Consider the following 19,685-nt stretch of genomic DNA (forward strand, 5'->3'; position numbering starts at 1 on the left):
GACATAAGCTATACGTTTTGTTGAGTTGCATTTGGCTGACATAAGCTCGCACAGTTCTCATCACCTCACACATTAAATGAACAGAGGACGTGTCCAACCCGGGTCCAGTCGGTCAATACATTTGAATTGCACATACCTGAGAGACATGGCAATTATATCAGACCAGACCCAGGTCTGAAACATAAGTCCGAATTTAGGACCCGGACCCGCTCGGCTCCTGGGTCGAATCATGGAATTATGTGTCTGTTGGACCCGTGAAGACCTCTATGACCTCAAGCTAATACCAAAAATGTTCATACTTTAGCAATGATAACTTTTTTGCAAATTACAAGTGGCAAATTCATTATTAGCCGTATAGGCCTGTATTGCATAAAAAACATTGTACAAAGAAGATCACCAAATCCATGATTTTAGTTTTTATTCAAAGTATACAGATGCACAACAATAGATCATCAAACCTCCACCAGCCACAACTCAACATCCTAGTATTTCTGACTAGGAAATGTTCTGTGCTAGCAGTAACATTAGACTTCCCGTCCTATTTATGTTGTGCAATGTGGCAGTCATTCTCCTGTCCTTGGCATAGGTTCGGTTATCAGCCCTAGGCTTCTTCTTGGTATCCCCTGGTCTGATGTTAGCTGGATCTTTGGAGGTCTGTGGTGTAGATGTGGTTATTTTGTCTTAAATGGATATGCCCTTTGACTTCTGGATCGAAAGAAAACATATTTGGTGAAATATTCATTGAATCAAGGAACCTTAATACCTTCCTTACAATAAGTTTCCATTGTTATTTTGCCTTGAGTGAGAAATAGTTTTGTTGTATAGAGTTCTGATTGCATTCAAAACTCCTGTTCAAAACAACTGTTGTGGTTATAATTCAACAGCAATGAGGATAGAAGGCCAAACATTTAGCAGTTGCGTAGCCAACATGGAAATGTGATTCTGGAATAAATAAAAAACAGATTCAACATTGAATCCCCTCTACAGTACTACAGAGATCACCTCTATACACATCAACACTTGCCATTCATGGGTTGCATGTTTGTCTGAATAAACGTTCTGTTAAAAATTCATGCCTGACTGAACGTTCTATTCAATGCAGATATTTCAAAAAGAGGAAAATGATTTCGTATGAGAACCCTTTGTCATCATTGTGATGTCACCAGATTGTCTGTAGATGCAGTTTTTAAATGTTTATTTAACTTTTATTTAACCAGGAAAAGCCCGTTGAGACCCCGTCTCTTTTTCAAGGGAGACCTGGCCAAGAAGGCAGCAACAATCAATACATTACAAAATTAAAACATACAACAACATGATTCAGCCTAAAAAAAGGCATTTACACTCCTCTGTAACAGTCGCTCATCAATATTTGAAATTCATTCATAACATATCTAGATGAAGCTTGGATTGTAGATTTATTCCATGCGTCTGGTGCACAAGAGAAGTCTTGCCTAATACTGTGAATGTCCTGGGGACTTTAATTAGTATAAATTTAACTAGCTAACGTTACCATTGCTAGCTATTTTTGACCAACTTTGCCATCTCTCTAAAGAACATTTGACCATATCATAATGATGGCAAAATTGTTTCCTATTAATTATTTACCTACTTTAGCAATGTCATCATATTTTCAGGCCAACCTCGACATTCAAACGAGGCTACAAAGAAAACTAATGGGACTGTAGCGACTGTGTTGACTTCAAAATCTGGGGTGTGAACTACGTTTCTATTCAAGCGTTGATCGACATGGTAATGGCTCTACAGTATTGGAGAAAAGTTGAAAAAACGGACCCTCCGTTACATCGTGACGTGTCTAGCTGTAACGTAGAGCATGCATAAAGCAACTATTTCTGTCTTACAATCTCTCTCCACCAGGTGTAGCACTTCTCTCATCGTTTAAAAACAAGAAATGGACAGTTACGGAGTAAGCGGGGATACCTAGTCATGTTTTGCGTCATCACTGTAAACGATCGAGACTATCAAAAGACAGTGTTTACTTCTGAAGATCACTTTAGCGCCGCCCTAAAAACCCGATTCAAGTTCGACACAAACCTTCACATAGGTATGTAATGACACTTTATATAAACTCTTTATAGGGTTTTATTTACATTTTAGAGGCGATAAGGTGATACGTTGGACAGATCGAGTGAAAAAATGTAGTTTTCCCACACGACATCTCTCCTTCTCACTATCACGCATTAGTTTCGCTTCCCCACCCACCATTTTTAAAAAGACCCGAAGGAACTCATTGCCTTCTTGAATCATGCAGAAACGGGCAGCGTGAAGGTCTCGACGTGAATTCTGTTGGAAAAGGGAGAAATTATGCCTTACAATGGTATTGCAATTACAGTTGATCTGGAAGTATTATGTTTTTGGGGCGCTAAAATAAGGTCAATTATACGGACCAAGGCGATGTACAAAAGTGAGTGAGTTTACGTTACATTGCATGGGCCGAAATTGACATATGAAGATATAATTTGTCAACATAATTACTCCACAGAATGCATAGCGAATTCATGTGGGAAAAGTAGTCTAGCAAAGTAGGCTAGCTACATTTAACTGTTGAATGGGACTTTTGATACACACAGGAAATTGTTCATTGTGAAAAACTCAGCAGTGTTGCAGTGCTTGACACAAACTGGTGCACCTGGCACCTACTACCATACCCCGTTCAAAGGCACTTAAATCTTTTGTCCTTGGTTAAACCTTTTTTCCATCCTCTCCGTAGCTAATGGCATCCATGCTTGTTGGCCTTGACCTGGGGTCTAAAGATATCATGTAAACTTGAAAGCATTTTATTCCCTAATCCTTGCCACTTTATTATGGCCATTTTAGAGCTATTTGAATGAACAATACTTAAATATTGTACCTTTTTTTTAAGGGGCATGTCTTGGGAACAAATACACGTCCATGCAGGCAAAGGACTGTTCTCACACACTCCTTTACGTAGTGCACTTCCAACCAAATAACAGATGTTTCCCATGATTCTAACCATAGCTTGGACCCAGAGGGGTTGTGATAACTTTATGCCTTTTCATATCTGATTTAGGATATTCTCCTTACCAACTTCTTAAACTTAGCTAACCCTTATCATCAAAGAGGAAACTGTTTCTGGGCCAGTTGGTAAAGGGATACTTTGGGATTTTGGCAATGAAGATGAACTAGTGCATACAATTTTTACAGTATGTCTCTGCATTCAGTATGAAGGAAGCTAATTAGTTTCGGGAGCCAATGCTAACTAGCGTTAAGGCAATGACTGTAAGTCTAAGCTGTTACCATCCATTGATTTCCAGTCATTGCGCTATAAATGTTAGCATTGACATCCAGTCATTGTGCTAATGCTAGTTAGCAGTTACGCTAATGCATAATTGTATCCACGAGTTCATCTGGCTTTGGCTCTTCATTGCCAAAATCCTGAAGGATCCCTTTAAGGGCAGCATACTGTTTGTACAGCTCCATTGACATCTCACCACATAATCAATACGCTACAAATTAGAACTATGATTGGCAAACATTCTTAGTCTATTTTTCTCAAAATAACAAAACAACAACAGTGACCCCACAACCACCAATCGACTGCTCTGATACATTTAACTCCAGCTCATCTAAATTGGATTTGCCTGTTTTAACTGTGAAGTCCATAGACCGAGGGCCAGGGGATATCCATTTCAACCTAATCCCCTACTTTTCATTGTCTCCCCACAGTACTTTGTCTTGCTGCTGTGTATCTTCCTGCTGGAGATCCTCGCCGGTGTCCTGGCCTACATCTATTACCAGCAGGTAATGAATGACTTGATTCACCACCTGATTCCATCGCCAGTAACACTATCTATACCCAGAGCCTGACCAGAGACAGAAGAGTGTATGTTTGTAAAAAAAACTGAAACCACAACAAGGGAAGGTTCATGGATAATGTCCCAGTCTCTCTCTTTCTCCATCTGTTGCTTTTCTCTCTCTCTCTCCCGCTCTGCTCTGCTTTTCCATGCCTGCCACCTCTTGTTGTAGCATTTCTGTAGTGCGATGATATCACTAAGATGTGATTCCCACTACTATCCTTGTTACTACTATATACACCTGCTGTGTAGATGTTCGACCTGCAGGAATGTTATCTTACCAGCTTGGTGTGTGTCATTTGAACTCTCTCTGTGTAATTGTCTCCTCATGTTCCTTTGGCCTTTCACCCTGTTTTCATCTCACTGCTGCAGTGTTTCCCACGCTGTCAACAGGTCAAATAAAAACCTATTCTATTTCTCTCCCCCCCTCCCTCCCCTGTTCATTTATTCCCTTTATCTCTCCTTAACATTCTGACTTGGCTCTACATTCTGTGGTTGTCATAGAAACTGCAAACCAGCTAGATGTAGGCCTATGCTCTTACCCGAGTACCTAAGTATTGCGCTACGGTTATAAATTAATGAAAATGTACTTCCTCTTACCTTTATGTATATAATTTCTTCTTTCCTCAAGAGGAGTTCTTTCTATAATTACAGTTTTAGCTATTCTAGACCTTTTTGATACAGTGGATCATTCTATTAAATCAACAATGAGATACATTACATTCCTTCAAGTGTTATTCTACTGACAGAAGATTCAGTCTTCTGTTTCTATAGTCTGCTGGGAACTGTGTTGTAGTCTGACCAACGTCATGTTTACTGTGTCTGTTCTCTCAAATCCTCTGTGTCGTGTCTTCCTCTGCAAGCTCAATGAGGAGCTGAAACAGAACCTGCGGGAGACCATGGTGCAGAAGTACAGGCAGCCAGAGCAGGAGCATGTCACCAAAGCAGTGGACAAGCTGCAGCATGAGGTAAGACAAGACAAGGCAAGACAACATTAGCAGACTTGAGGAGTTTGATTAGGGGGTTTTGGAAATATTAATGTGGGAATTTGTCGATTTTCTCCATTGTGAATTAATAATCAACTTGTTTATGTTTACGTTCATTGTATCTACTGTTATTTACACTGGCACAGTTATGTGTTTTCATTATGCATGGTCACATTATGTTATAGCCATACATGTAACTCGTCATTATGCAACTTATTTGAACGATGGCCCATGGTTTTGTATTCGGATTTGATTCATGAACTGAATATCATTCAGCTCGTCTTCTGAAACAACTGCAAGGCATTTCACCCTGTTTCAACCTGATGTGAAATGGCCTCTCCTCCTCTCTCTTTTCCGCCAGTTTAAGTGCTGTGGCAGCAACAGCTCATCGGACTGGGGCGAGAGCGTGTGGATCCGCACCAGTGAGGCAGATGGCAGGCTGGTGCCGGATAGCTGCTGTAAAACCCAGACTCTAAACTGCGGCCGCAGGGACCACCCATCAAACATCTACAAGGTGGAGGTGAGTGTCAGATACAGAGAGCAGTCAGTGTTGTTGAGTGTTAGTGTGCATGCAATGCTTAGTGCAAATTCTGCTTGAGTTCAGGTTTGTGTATCCAGATCATAGCTGTGGGAAGTAGTTTGGGGGTGGGTGTGCTGCAAGTTTTTTTGTCAAAAGTCAAAGTATAAATCATTTCTTATTCTTTATATTAAGCAAACCAGACGGCACAATTTCCTAGTTTTTATTTATTTACGGATCGACACGGGCACACTTCAACACTTAGACAATAATTTACTAACAAAGCATTTGTGTTACGTGAGTCTGCCAGATCAGCGGCAGTACAGATGACCAGGGATGTTCTCTTGATAAGTGCGTGAATTGGACCATTTTCCTGACCTGCTAAGTATTCTAAATGTAACGAGTACTTTTGGGTGTCAGGGAAAATGTATGGAGTAAAAAGGTCATTACTATTTATATTTTGACAACTAAAGAAAATAAAGTACAGATACCCCAAAAAACCTCTTAAGTCGTACTTTAAAGTATTTTTACTTAAGTACTTTACAGCACTGTAATCTGATAATACATGTGGAATATAAAAATACTTGCCTGATATGTTTTCCAGTTTCTTGAAATACTTTGCAAATGCAACTTATTTCTATTTGTAAAAATAGTAGTAGTGAGTGCATACATTTTCATACTTTTATGTACTGGTCACCCGTGGGAACCCACAATCCTAGTGTTGCAATCGCCATGCTCTACCAACTGAGCCACATCATCACAAACCCCTTGATGTCACAATGTGCTCATTTACTATATTGTACATTGTTCTTCTTCATGGTGATTTTTATTTTACCTTTATGGAAAGTCTACAGGTACAAACCTAGATGACCAGCCTATGTACAATACAGTAGTGTATATTTACATTAAGTGGTTTGTAAGGATGGTAAATTAATGCTGCACAAAAGGTGGTTGTTTTCCATGTTATTTGAAGAAAGAAAGAAAAATATTTTAGTTGATGTGGATGTTTGATGTCTTTGGCCATAACTTTGCACCTTTTGATGTATATGTTTGAGGACAGGGTTTTGTTCTTTCTGGATTCCATTAGAATGGCAATTGCAGGGAAAGGGACAGGGCAACAATTATTACAATTCCAACTATTGAATCCTGCAAGATACTGTTCTTAATTATACAACTACCTTTTTTGACAAAGCGGAGATGCTGAAAATATGTTTTTGCCCACGCTTCAGACGTCTATATCGGTCCACTAATACTAATAAAGGCCCAGTGCACTACTTTAGTAAAAACTAATATATATAAAACATATGTATTAATAATACAAATATATATATATTTGTATTATTCATATATTTTTTTATTCCGATTTTTCAGGTTGGTGCTGCATCCCCCTCAGCTCCCCTACTTCACACGGCTATGATCAAAATTGAAAGTCATCTTGAAAGTCTCTCTCTCTCACTCACACACAATGTGGTCCTATCTTTCCTCTCTCTCCAGGGGGGTTGTATCACTAAACTGGAGAACTTCATTTTGGACCACCTGAAGATCATTGGAGCGGTGGGCGTGGGCATCGCCTGTGTACAGGTGAGCAAAAACAAGCCATTTCACTGTTTACAGCACAAAGATAACCCAAGGTGGCCACCATAAACATGCTTGCCCTGGTCTCTCGAAATTCAGGGGTAATGGTAGAAGTGTAATGGTAGAAGCCTCTTTCTCTCTCCCTCTCTCAGATTGTGGGGATGGTGTTTACTTGCTGTCTATATCGGAGTTTGAAGGCAGAGCCGTACTGAGAGTAGAACACGAAGAGAAGGAATGGGGAGGGGTCTAGTCTCTGCCACCCAGTGTCATCATATCCCAGCGACCCCGTTTAGTCATGGGGTCTACCACTGTGCCATGCAAACAGAAGAGGACGATATGTGTAAGGGTCTAGGATGCACTTATGATAGTGTTTCTCAATCCATTCCATGGGGGGACCATTTTGGTTCTAGCCTAGCACTAACTCCCCTGATTCAACAGGGGTTGTATTGGGCTAGAATTTCTAGGGGGTCCCAATTTAGAATGGATAATCAGATTATTTTCAAGACATTACATGCTATCTGATCTACAATGCTCTATATTTTGGTAGTCTGCAACAACAGAGCAGTTGGTATATACTAGTGTGATGTAAAGATCAGTGGACCAAAATGTCCTGTGCATCAGAACAGCTTGTCTTAACATTGCAATAATCATGACTGTGGCTTAATGAGCAAGATCTGACCTCTGGGGCCGATTACCACGGCAACACATTTTCTTTATACATCAAGTAGCTGATTATACATTTACACACGTCTTTTACTCGGTTTCTCTCTCAACTTTTTAATTGTTGGTTTATTTAAAAAAAAAAAAAAAGTATTTATCTTTTAATACAAGGGATTTCTCCACTTATGCCAAAGTTGTCGTCAACACTGACTTTCTGTAAAATCGTATCAAACGGACTACTCCTGCAAGCCTTTTTCATGTATACTGAACAAAAATATAAATGCAATAATTTCAAAGATTTTTCTGAGTTACTGTTATCGATTTCACATAACTGGGCAGGTGTGCAGCCATGGGTGGCCCTGGGAAGGCATAGGCCCACCCACTTGTGAGCCAGGCCCACTCACTGGGGAGCCAGACCCAGCCAATCAGAATGAGTTTTTCCCCACAAAAGGTTTTTATTACAGACAGAAATACTCCAACACCCCTCCCCCCTCAGACGATCCCACATGTGAAGAAGCCAGATGCGGAGGTCCTCAGCTGGCGTGGTTACACGTGGTCTGTGGTTGTGAGGCCTGTAGGACGTACTGCCATATTTTCTAAAACAATGTTGGCGGAGGCTTATGGTAGAGAAATTAACATTAAATTATCTGGCAACAGCTCTTGTGGACATTCCTGCAGTCAGCATGCCAATTGTACGCTCCCTCAAAACTTGAGACAACTGTGACATTGTGTTGTGTGACAAAACGGCACACTTTAGCCTTCTATTGTCCCCAGCACAAGGTGCACCTGTGTAATGATCATGCTGTTTAATCAGCTTCTTGATATGCCACACCTGTCAGGTGGATGTATTATCTTGGCAAAGGAGAAATGCTCACAAACTGGGATGTAAACGAATTTGTGCACAAGATTTGAGAGAAAGAAACTTTTTGTGCATATGGAAATTTTCTGGGATCTTTTATTTCAGCTCATGAAACATGGGACCAACACATTACATGTTGCGTTTATATTTTTGTTTAATATATATTCTGATTGTGTGCCTTTTTTTGTAGATTTTTTTTTAAATGACGTTTTGCTTTTATTCAAACCATAAATGTTATTTTATTGTGTATTTAACAGACCAGTAGGATGACTTGATTATATGTAAAATGTGCCCCAAAGACGCAAAAAAACGAATCAAACTGCTGTATTGCTGTATCATTGTTCTACTATACATGGAGGTATTTAGCTGAAATAAACACAATTTAACCTGTTTTGCTATGTTTTCTGGTAAATTCACAAGGTGTAGGTAGCTCTGGTAAAAAAGTCAAAGTTATTTATATATATATATATATATATATATACACTATATATATACACTATATATACAATATATATATATATATATACATATACATATACATATATATACATACACTGAGGAGAACAAGTTTTTGATACACTGCCAATTTTGCAGGCTTTCCTACTTACAAAGCATGTAGAGGTCTGTAATTTTTATTATAGGTACACTTCAACTGTGAGTGACGGAATCTAAAACAAAAATCCAGAAAATCACATTGTATGATTTTTAAGTAATTCATTTGCATTTTATTGCATGACATATGTATTTGATACATCAGAAAAGCAGACCTTAATATTTGGTACAGAAACCTGTGTTTGCAATTACAGAGATCATACGTTTCCTGTAGTTCTTGACCAGGTTTGCACACACTGCAGCAGGGATTTTGGCCCACTCCTCCATACAGACCTTCTCCAGATCCTTCAGGTTTCAGGGCTGTCTCCAGGCAATACAGACTTTCAGCTCCCTCCAAAGATTTTCTATTGGGTTCAGGTCTGGAGACTGGCTAGGCCACTCCAGGACCTTAAGATGCTTCTTACGGAGCCACTCCTTAGTTGCCCTGGGTGTGTGTTTTGGGTCGTTGTCATGCTGGAAGACCCAGCCACGACAAACCTTCAATGCTCTTACTGAGGGAGCATTTTTGTGTGATGTCAGCACATTCAACTATGTAAAGAAAAAAGTATTTAATAAGAATATTTCATTCATTCAGATCTAGGATGTGTTATTTTAGTGTTCCCTTTATTTTTTGAGCAGTATATATATATATATATATATATGTGTGTGTGTGTGTGTGTGTGTGTGTGTGTGTGTGTGTGTGTGTGTGTGTGTGTGTGTGTGTGTGTGTGTGTGTGTGTGTGTGTGTGTGTGTGTGTGTGTGTGTGTGTGTGTGTGTGTGTGTGTGTGTGTGTGGGTGGGTGGGTGGGTGGGTGGGTAGGTAGGTAGGTACTGAATGAAATTTTAGGGGAGTTTGGACATTGACAAGCCAATGTGAATGAGAGACGTTGTGCAAATAAACAGTATTGACTCTGGAGCAATGGCAGCTGTACAGATAACCCATTCAAAGGGCTTTGACTTCTCAAACACAGTAGAAAGCCAACACTATGATGCCCCATCACCTTATTAATTCAGTTAAACTTAGGGGTCACGTTATCTAAGTGGCAGAATTATTCATTCTTCATTTCATTTTTATGCAGAAAATTCTTATGAGTTTTATATTTTTTTCTTGCTTCGTTTTGTAAACGCAAATCTAAAAAGCTCATTGTAATTTCTGCTCAGCATCAGACTAATTTTGTGCTTCACTTGCAGTTCTACACTTGGATGAGAATTGACGAAGGGGCATTCTATCAGCAGACAGCACTTTGACTGCGCTCTCAGTCTAGCCAGCCTACCTTTCTCTGGTAAAATGCAAGATTAACTTTGGAAATAGCTGGCTACATTATTTATATGATAAACAAAAATATGCAAAAAAGACCTTGCTTTCTCATTGTAAGCTCATGTAGCCTACTTGTGTGGCTGCCAGCCAAATAGCGTTGCACTTCTGTTGTAATCTGATGAATATTAAGCTATTTTCTGCAAAATGTGCTGACTAATGTATTTTCTGTGAAGGAAAACTATAGTTGCACGTCTCTGATCACTCTATTGAAGTGATTAGAGACGTGCAACACGACTGTTAAACACACTAGAATATAAAACGGGACCGCAGTCAATACACAGCTGGACTCACCTGCTCCCGCTTTCTCCAGTTGTGATACTTACAAACAGTCGTGACTGACTCAACTGTTCCCGGGGAACTATGGTAAACTTCATAATGTGACTAGTGAATTGAAGGACACAATCTGCTTTGTCTTCTAACATATTGCACAAATTGACTGCATGTATTTACTTTAAAAGTAGCTTCAAATATTACAGGTATAATTTTTTTGGTTAAAACATTTTTGGGGACAGTATTGAATAACCATCCTGTGGCGATTTCCAAATACCCCTGTATACGGTATACTACCTAGCCTAGTATGCGATGTTACAATGATAAGTTGACAGAAAATATATTTATTAGTCTATTTTTATAAAAACAGTATTGGGGGGAGCATACCCCCAGACCCCCCTAGGCATAGCAGCCTTCTTTTAGTTGAACCACTTGCCCTGATATCAATAAGCTCATGTACTGTAACTGCATTGTGTTTGTGTATTATTTGGCATTTAGGCCATGTCCCTCTTGTCTCCTCTGACAAGAGGAGAACTGACATGAAAACGTATGTTGAGATGACGGCTGTATTACAAGTTGTTGACTTTTTAACACAGCCTGTGGGTGTCTGTAATGAACTCAGCAGCAGCCCAAAAAGCAATCACTCTTTCCAAACACCAGGAGGCGGCACTTGCCAGATAATTATCCTGGTATGCACAATTTTATTCTCTTGCTTTGTCCCTTGTGAGGCAAAATCTGATGAAAACAACTGGAAAGAGGCCTCTAAATCTTAAATAAGAATCCTGTAGGTGAACAAGGATTTCCCTTGTTGAGCCTACCCTCTGTGAAACATGCCAAATAACCTACCCCCTGCATAATATGACACAACATTAAAGGTCAAATTATATTTCCTGCGCTAATGTCCAGAAAAAGAACAACATCCATCCATTACAGCAAACGACTAGCAATCCAAAGGTTGTGTGTTTCCGAGTCGCATTGGGGACGACTAACATTTTAGCTAACCCTTCCCCTAAGCCTATTCTAACCTTAACCCAATTCACCTAACCTGCTTCATAAATAATACTATACGTCACCAATTCAATTCACAACCAGATAAGATATACTATACTATATACTATACCTCCTCTAATACATATGATATTGTAAGACCCCTCATCAATCCAGTGTGACCTATCAAATTGTATTTTGTCACATGCGCCGAATACAACAGTGAAATGCTTACTTACAAGCCCATAACCAACCATGCAGATTTAAGAAAATACCTCAAATAAGAAAGTAAGAGATAAGAATGACAAATAATTAAAGAGCAGTGGTAAATAACAATAGTGGGGGCTATATACATGGGGTGCCGGTACAGAGTCCATGTGTGGGGGAACCGGTGTTGAGGTAATTATGTACATATAGGTAGAGTTATTAAAGTGACTATGCATAGATAATAACAGAGAGTAGCAGCAGAATAGAAAAGGGGAGAGGCAATGCAAATAGTCATACTAAATCAGTGGTATTCAAAGGTGTTGCGACCCCTAGTTGGGTTAGGGTGGAACTGCAGTGGGGTCCCCCCCACCCCACCCCACACACAAAATTTAAAAAATCTGTAAATTGTTTTTGGAGCAAAAAATAGAACAGTACAGATTACTGTATGGGACAAGATACAAACATTTTTATTAAGAAATATAATTTGAAGAAAACAATGTATTGAGTAAATGTATTTATTGGTTTATTTTAATTTTGATAAGAGATTCAGAGAGATTCAAATTTGGTTATTTGTTGATATAAAAATCGAAATTTACACATTTTAAGGTTGTCATTATATTTGGGGTGAGGTCGCAAGTAATTCTTGAGGAAAAAATGGGGTCCCCAGAAATTCTGGTGGAAGAAATTTGGCCCTGCTAAAAAGGTTTGTATTACACTGTACTTCAAATCAAACTATTTGTCACATGTGCCAAATACAACAAGTGTAGACTTTACCGTGAAATGCTTACTTACAAGCCCTTAACCAACAGTGCCGTTCAGGAAGAGTTAAGAAAATAATGGAGGGAACAGATTAACATACCAAATCGTACGATTTGCTCTGAGACCAGGTTGGTAGAACTGTGAGTCACCTGCTTTCTTTCCTCCTCTTGCCTGATAGCACAATGTTTGGTTTAGACATTATGACTAAACACAGAAATTGGTGACAAACACAATTCTACAGTATGGAAACTAAACTGGCATCTGGAGGGATGCTGGTCCCTGATCCCAGGTACGAACCACTGCTGTTATGCCTATGAGCAAGGCACTTAAAACCCAAAGGCTCTCCATCCAGGGGGGCTGCACTGCGACTGATCCTGTGGCTCTCAAACTGTGTCTCTGGTTGTCTGTCTTGTCTGTTTGGGGGAAGAAGAAGACAATTGTCCATTCGATTCTATCTATGATTATATTGCCATACTGCAGTTTCTCTGGATGAAAGCCATGCTAATAAAATATTTCCCTTCCTCTGGCTTAGACCTACTAATTCTCATTGCCAGTAGAATGCTGGTTACTTGTCCAATACTTTGAAACCCTAAATCAGGCACCATCCGCATGCTAGCAACGCCATGCATGACCATTTGCAAATATTTCCTCGATACAGTTACCTCACTGAGCAGTTGTCCAGTAATTTGCACACACCACGCCATACAGTGTATCTTGACCTATAGGTCCAATGTTGCTTGGAAATCGGGCTTCCCTTTATATACTCCTCACCTTTTGAGGAAGGTGTTTCTGTGGCGACAGGCGGTGAAACAAACAGCGGTCGATAATTATGCTCGTATAATTTGTCCTGGGGTTGTTGTCAGGGGTTGGTCACAGGGGGTCCCCCTGTGATCCCCCTCAGGATCACTCAACAGGAAGGTGGTGGGGGTTCTTGGGTTCTGGTGTGCAAGAGGGTCGACTCAGAAGTGTATCACCTAATCTTATTCCAAATTTCCGAAAGCATTGTATTTTTGTATTTTTTTTTAATATATATTTTCACGAAAAGACCATTATGAAAAATCTGGCCATGTGTTAATTTATTTAGGATTCATGGAGTTAAAGTCTACTGTTTAAGATACAGTATGTTTGCATAATTCAGTGAGTACTTGTGTATGGTAATCTTATGCCCTGTAGATGGCAGCCTTCAGTCTATAAAAGGGGGGGGAAAGGATGATTTTGTTTTGGCTGTCAAGAGCTACATACTTGAAATTGAAATGAATTGAAATATCTAGCGTGAAGAAAATCCATTTCAACCTTAGTCTTGAAATAAATCTACATATCTGCAAGTCTCAGCCTGTCTAGCCTCTTAAACTACATTAGCATTGTACACGTACATTCACCCAAAGAGACGTTGCCATTGCTATTAATAAACACACCCAGGCCTACATACAAATGTGTTTATTATACAGAGACACACTATCATCATAAAAAAGTAGAAATGTCCATACATGTTATTCAGAACACACACTCACATACTCTCAATGTCCTATACTTAAAAACATACCAAATGCATTCACACACATTTGTAAACGAACTTAACATAAACACTAAAACAATGCCAGTAAGGGGTCCACTGCACCAAGTGGATGATGAACATGAGACCGAGGATAGGATAAGCTTCATTATCCCTGAAAGAAGATACCTCAATTATCAGTTTCCTTCCACTCCGTTTGGCCCAACTTCAATTGACTGCCTCAACATTAGGCCTACGTATTATATTTTGGCTATTTTTACACTTATTAAGGGTGCTGTGAAGTGCCGACTTCACATTTTTCCGCTGATTATGTAACTCATTTACATGTCACCAATTGGAGAGTTTGAGCCATGATGGCAGCCCTCAAGCTCCCTGCAGATTAATGCCAAAAAACTGCTACAAAGAGGATAGGGTGACATGAGAGGTATTTTTGTCTGCTGTGCCCTTGCCGAATGTGGCATAACCCTTATGTCACCTATGTATATGATATTTAATTATGTTGTCAAATTTTATGATTTTATATTTTGCTCATGAGTGTGGTGTGGTCCTTTCTGTCCATTGAGGTCATTTCTGGACAATATTTGTGTCCATTTCAGAGTTTTGCAAGAGCACCCTCAGAGGCAATACTAGTTCTGTATAGTATTTTTAATGAAGCCTTCATAAGATGTACTTAAAGATGCGACTCACTTTATTCGATTTTACAGACCATTTATTTTGAGAACTTCATCTGTTTCTGTGTAATATTTTAGATGTGTTTTTCTTTGCCCTGGGTAGCTGAAAGCTGACGACAGTGCCTCCCTTCCCTGTGTCATTGAGGGAGAAAGCGGAGGGGAGAGTGGGAAAGCTGTTGGGGCAGAACACATCCGCTTCTATTTGTCACCGCCGACACCCATAGCCGGCTGTCATAGACGCCTTGCGTCCGCCCGCTCTGCCCGCTGCTCTGCTCGAACGGACGCTATACCAAGGGCTTCTGGGAACCCGCACCTCCACCATTGTGCATCAGCCACACAGAACACGGGTCGGGCCGCCTGTTGCCCACTCGCCACCTTGGGAGGGTAAGGCTCAGCAGTCGGCACCATGAACCCCCAACCCTAACCCCCTCCCCCCTTTTTACACATATATGCACACAATCCACATGGGCATGGTACATGGGCACAAAGAGCGTGGTGAGAGTAAATGAGGAAAGGAGGGAGGAGGGGGTTGGAGGTTAATTAGTCAAGCAGGGCAGGCTGGCAAAGGAGGGATGGCCGGCTGGCGGGAGGGAGGGAGGGGGGAGCCCGCCTGCCTGCCTCCCTCCCCCTTGGGCCAGTTCCTCCCCTTCCACATGAGTCACTCCCCAACACACAGGTCATTGGCTCCCTCAACATTGTAATGAATGAATTCCAAAGCATGCTGAATTAAACTGCAATCACAAGATGGGCCTGTGATGTCTTAGTCAAGCTGTCTCTTGCATTAAGGTTATATAATTGAGGCAGTGGGAGATAGAGGGCGACCGGGCTGTGTGTAGGGTAGGCCTATAAACTAGCTCGATTTCTCTCGGTTTATGGTTACGCCCCGATATTTGCATGCCCATTGGAGGGTTTCAAAGAACAAGCTTGGAGGAGGCAGGAAGCAACTTAAATGGGATATTAGTGTTGATAATGTCACTGTTTTTGTCACTGTTTTTGTCATAATGTCACTGTTTTTCATTTTTTTAAGTTAGATTTCTTTCAAGATAGTAGTGTGTATATTAAACGTGTGATATTAAACTAAACAGGCCATCATTTCAGTGGAGCAGACGCAGACTGCAATAGAAAGATGAAAGAGAGCAACTGTAAAAAAAAACATTGGAAACTCATTAGATTTGAAAGGAAATTCACTACAATCAAACCCCTAAACTGTTCCATGGTCTGATTTCATCCTATTGTAACTGGAAGGAATGGCAAGTTAGAGAAATGCTGGTATTTTTGTGTGCATCTAGACATACTCCAAACAACAGATTAGACAACGGAGCAGTACGGTTAGTGTCAATTTCATATAAATACAGTGGCTTGTGAAAGTGTTCACCCCCCTTGGAATTTTTTCCTATTTTGTTGCCTTACAACCTGAAATTAAAATTTATATTTGTATCATTTGATTTACACAACATGCCTACCACTTTGAATATGTTTTTATTGTGAAACAAACTTGAGCGTGGATAACTATTCACCCCCCCAAAGTCAATACTTTGTAGAGCCACCTTTTGCAGCAATTCCAGCTGCAAGTCTCTTGGGGTATGTCTCTATAAGCTTGGCACATCTAGCCACTGGGATTTTTGCCCGTTTTTCAAGGCAAAACTGCTCCAGCTCCTTCAAGTTGGATGGGTTCCGCTGGTGTACAGCAAGTCATACCAAAGATTCTCAATTGGATTGAGGTCTGGGCTTTAACTAGGCCATTCCAAGACATTTAAATGTTTCCTCTTAAACCACTCGAGTATTGCTTTAGCAGTATGCTTAGGGTCATTGTCCTGCTGGAAGGTGAACCTCCGTCTCAGTTTCAAATCTCTGGAAGACTGAAACAGGTTTCCCTCAATAATGTCCCTATATTTAGCGCCATCCATCATTCCTTCAATTCTGACCAGTTTCCCAGTCCCTGCCGATGGAAAAACATCCCCACAGCATGATGCTACCACCACCATGCTTCACTGTGGGGATTGTATTCTCGGGGTGATTGGAGGTGTGGGTCTGCGTCAGACATAGCGTTTTCCTTGATGGCCAAAAAGCTCAATTTTAGTCTCATCTGACCAGAGTACCTTCTTCCATATGTTTGGGGAGTCTCCCACATGCCTTTTTGCGAACACCAAATGTGTTTGCTTATTTTTTTCTTTAAGCTATGGCTTTTTTCTGGCCACTCTTCCATAAAGCCCAGCTCTGTGGAGTGTACGGCTTAAAGTGGTCCTATGGACAGATACTCCTATCTCCGCTGTGGAGCTTTGCAGCTCCTTCAGGGTTATCTTTGGTCTCTTTGTTGCTTCGCTGATTAATGCTCTCCTTGCCTGGTCCATGAGTTTTGGTGGGCGGCCCTCTCTTGGCATGTTTGTTGTGGTACCATATTCTTTCCATTTTTTTAAATAATGGATTTAATGGTGCTCCATGGGATATTCAAGGTTTCTGATATTTTTTTTATAACTCAACCCTGATATGTTCTTCTCCACAACTTTGTCCCTGACCTGTTTGGAGAGCTCCTTGGTCTTCATGGTGCCACTTGTTTAGTGGTGTTGCAGACTCTGGAGCCTTTCAGAACAGGTGTGTATATATACTGAGATCATGTGTCACTTAGATTGCACACAGGTGGACTTTATTTAACTAATTATGTGACTTCTGAAGGTATTTGGTTGCACCAAATCTTATTTAGGGGCTTCATAGCAAAGGGGGTGAATTCATATGCACGCACCACTTTTCAGTTTTTATTTTTTTAAACAAGTTTTTTTTTCATTTCACTTCACCAATTTTGACTATTTTGTGTATGTCCATTACATGAAATCCAAATAGAAATCCATTTAAATTACAGGTTGTTATGCCACAAAATAGGAAAAATGGCAAGGGGGTGAATACTTTTTCAAGGCACTGTACATGATATTCATTGGATAACTTCAACTCAATAGTGATGTCGAGATATGTTAGATATACCACAAACCATTTATCGCGTGCTTATGTCCCCAGCTTGGTTGCTGTGGTAGGGAGTCTGTCTGCAGTCAATTCAAGGCCCATGTTGACTTGTGCAGATGTGTTGTTCTTTGCTCCCTCTGTCGCTTTCCTAGCTGGGGGGCTGGAAGCTGCCACTGCTCTGACTGCTATCAACGTAGATGGAGAGGAGGAGTGTGTGTGCGCCCAGGCGGGTGTGCGTGCATGTGTGTGTGAGAATATAATATAATACAACTTTATTATCCAATGTGTGTATGGTGTATGAGGGGGCCTGAGCATGCAACATGTTTGTCCTTGGCATACATCGATCCACACATCTAGCTCATTATGATAATTCATCAGGCATTCTTTGAGTGTGCCCTTCAGGGTCCTTAGGGGCACACCCTCTCTGTTAATTTGAATTATGTAATTAATCAATTAAATGAAACTAATTGTTACATTGTGTCAATTGCTGTGCGTATGCAGAAGGGGAATGATCTTATTCTTTTTTTTAGATGATTAGGATTTTTTTTAAATTTTTTTACTCTTGGGCATTTAAGGTACAGTATTTCATAGAGGAATTAAATTCTTACTTGAAATATGCACCAATTGACATTTGATGTATTACCATATTCAAGTTGGGAGTGAATGAGCTGATCTCAAGTTAGATTTTGACCCCCAGTGATATTGTTGAGACTGCCTCTATTAATATCAAAGTCTTCTCACGGGCTATCTTACATTTTGAGTTGATTAGTCTTTGTATTTTTTTTCTTCTTCTTCATATTCAGACAATAAATGCGATTTTTAACTAGCATTGATAATATTCATTTGGGACCAAACGGAAGTGAACGGACTGAAACAGGGTGGGATTACGTGTCAAAGCACTTTTCCATTGCATGCACTTTTACAATGTATACTACCCTGGTGATGAAAGATCTGTTGGCCTGCTGTGTTGGTTTGTTCCAGAACAGTCTCATGGAATCAGCCCCTGGCGTCTCCCTGGAGAAGCCAAATTAGATGGCTGTAATTTTGAAGAATTGGAAGAGAACAGGCACTAATGATATCTATTCAGCTGTTATTTTTTTTTCCTAGCCTGGGCTTTCAAATGTAGGTCAGGCTGATTTCATACAGGAGTCAGCCTTGCAAAACAAAATCTCTCTGGCCGACAATATGGAAACGCCCGACATGTGAGGGCTGACTCTGATGGAGCAGCCTGACTGCCCTCCTTTCCTCCGTCCCCAGCTCAGTGAACTCTATCTCCATCCATCGCTTAGTGTTGTGCATCCTATCTGCACTGACAGTATAACTGCCTAGCCGGACACATGACTCACGTCATAACGGTTTTATGGCTAATTCAGTGGGATATATTTAGATGCCTTAGCATTGTGCTATGCCGGTGCAGTACTGCAATGTTGTTGTTCATGTGTGACTGATCGGGATTCGAACCTGGGTCTCCTGTTTGTCACAATACTCTGTTAGCCCACTTAGCTCGGTACGTTTTTTTATTTATTGGCCCTGGAAACCACATGTATCCCATGTGCTCATGCATGGTTGTACGCAGAGTTTTTCAAGGGGGTGTGGTTCAACCAATGCATTCCTCTCACTGTAAACATTGAATTGGCTGCGTTTTTTATGCGTTATTTCTGTTTTTAGGGACCCTTGCCCTGTTGGCAGCTTAACTTTTGAGCAGGGCAGCAGACTATGAACACCCCTCCATGAACACCCCTGTCGGGGTCAGTAAAATACATTTGGCTTGTAGGCATTGTTGAGTTCCCAAAATACAGAAATGACATCATCGTCATGCAAAGTACAAAGGGATGACTCTGAACGCCTTTGCTTTGTGGATAACCTGATGTTTGTACATTTGCTTTTAGGGAATAGACAGCCAGAGGTAGAGGTTAGTATATTTTTTAATTTGAATGTGTTGTGGGAGGTAGAGGTTAGTATATTTTTTTACTTTGAATGTGTT

General features: G+C 40.5%; 1 protein-coding gene across 1 annotated transcript in view; it reads left to right on the forward strand.

The window, feature by feature from the left end:
- Nucleotides 1-8,821, forward strand: part of LOC112248983 (CD151 antigen) — a 46,752-nt gene extending 37,931 nt beyond the window's left edge. Inside the window, exons 4-8 of the mRNA XM_024418480.2 lie at nucleotides 3,706-3,780; nucleotides 4,697-4,801; nucleotides 5,181-5,339; nucleotides 6,831-6,917; nucleotides 7,064-8,821. Of these exons, the coding sequence (XP_024274248.1) occupies nucleotides 3,706-3,780; nucleotides 4,697-4,801; nucleotides 5,181-5,339; nucleotides 6,831-6,917; nucleotides 7,064-7,123 (486 nt within the window). The 3' untranslated portion in view covers nucleotides 7,124-8,821. The remainder of the gene's footprint in view (nucleotides 1-3,705; nucleotides 3,781-4,696; nucleotides 4,802-5,180; nucleotides 5,340-6,830; nucleotides 6,918-7,063) is intronic.
- The last annotated feature ends 10,864 nt before the right edge of the window (nucleotides 8,822-19,685 follow it).

The sequence above is a fragment of the Oncorhynchus tshawytscha genome, linkage group LG04 (assembly GCF_018296145.1).
Source record: "Oncorhynchus tshawytscha isolate Ot180627B linkage group LG04, Otsh_v2.0, whole genome shotgun sequence".
NCBI classification, from domain to species: domain Eukaryota; kingdom Metazoa; phylum Chordata; class Actinopteri; order Salmoniformes; family Salmonidae; genus Oncorhynchus; species Oncorhynchus tshawytscha.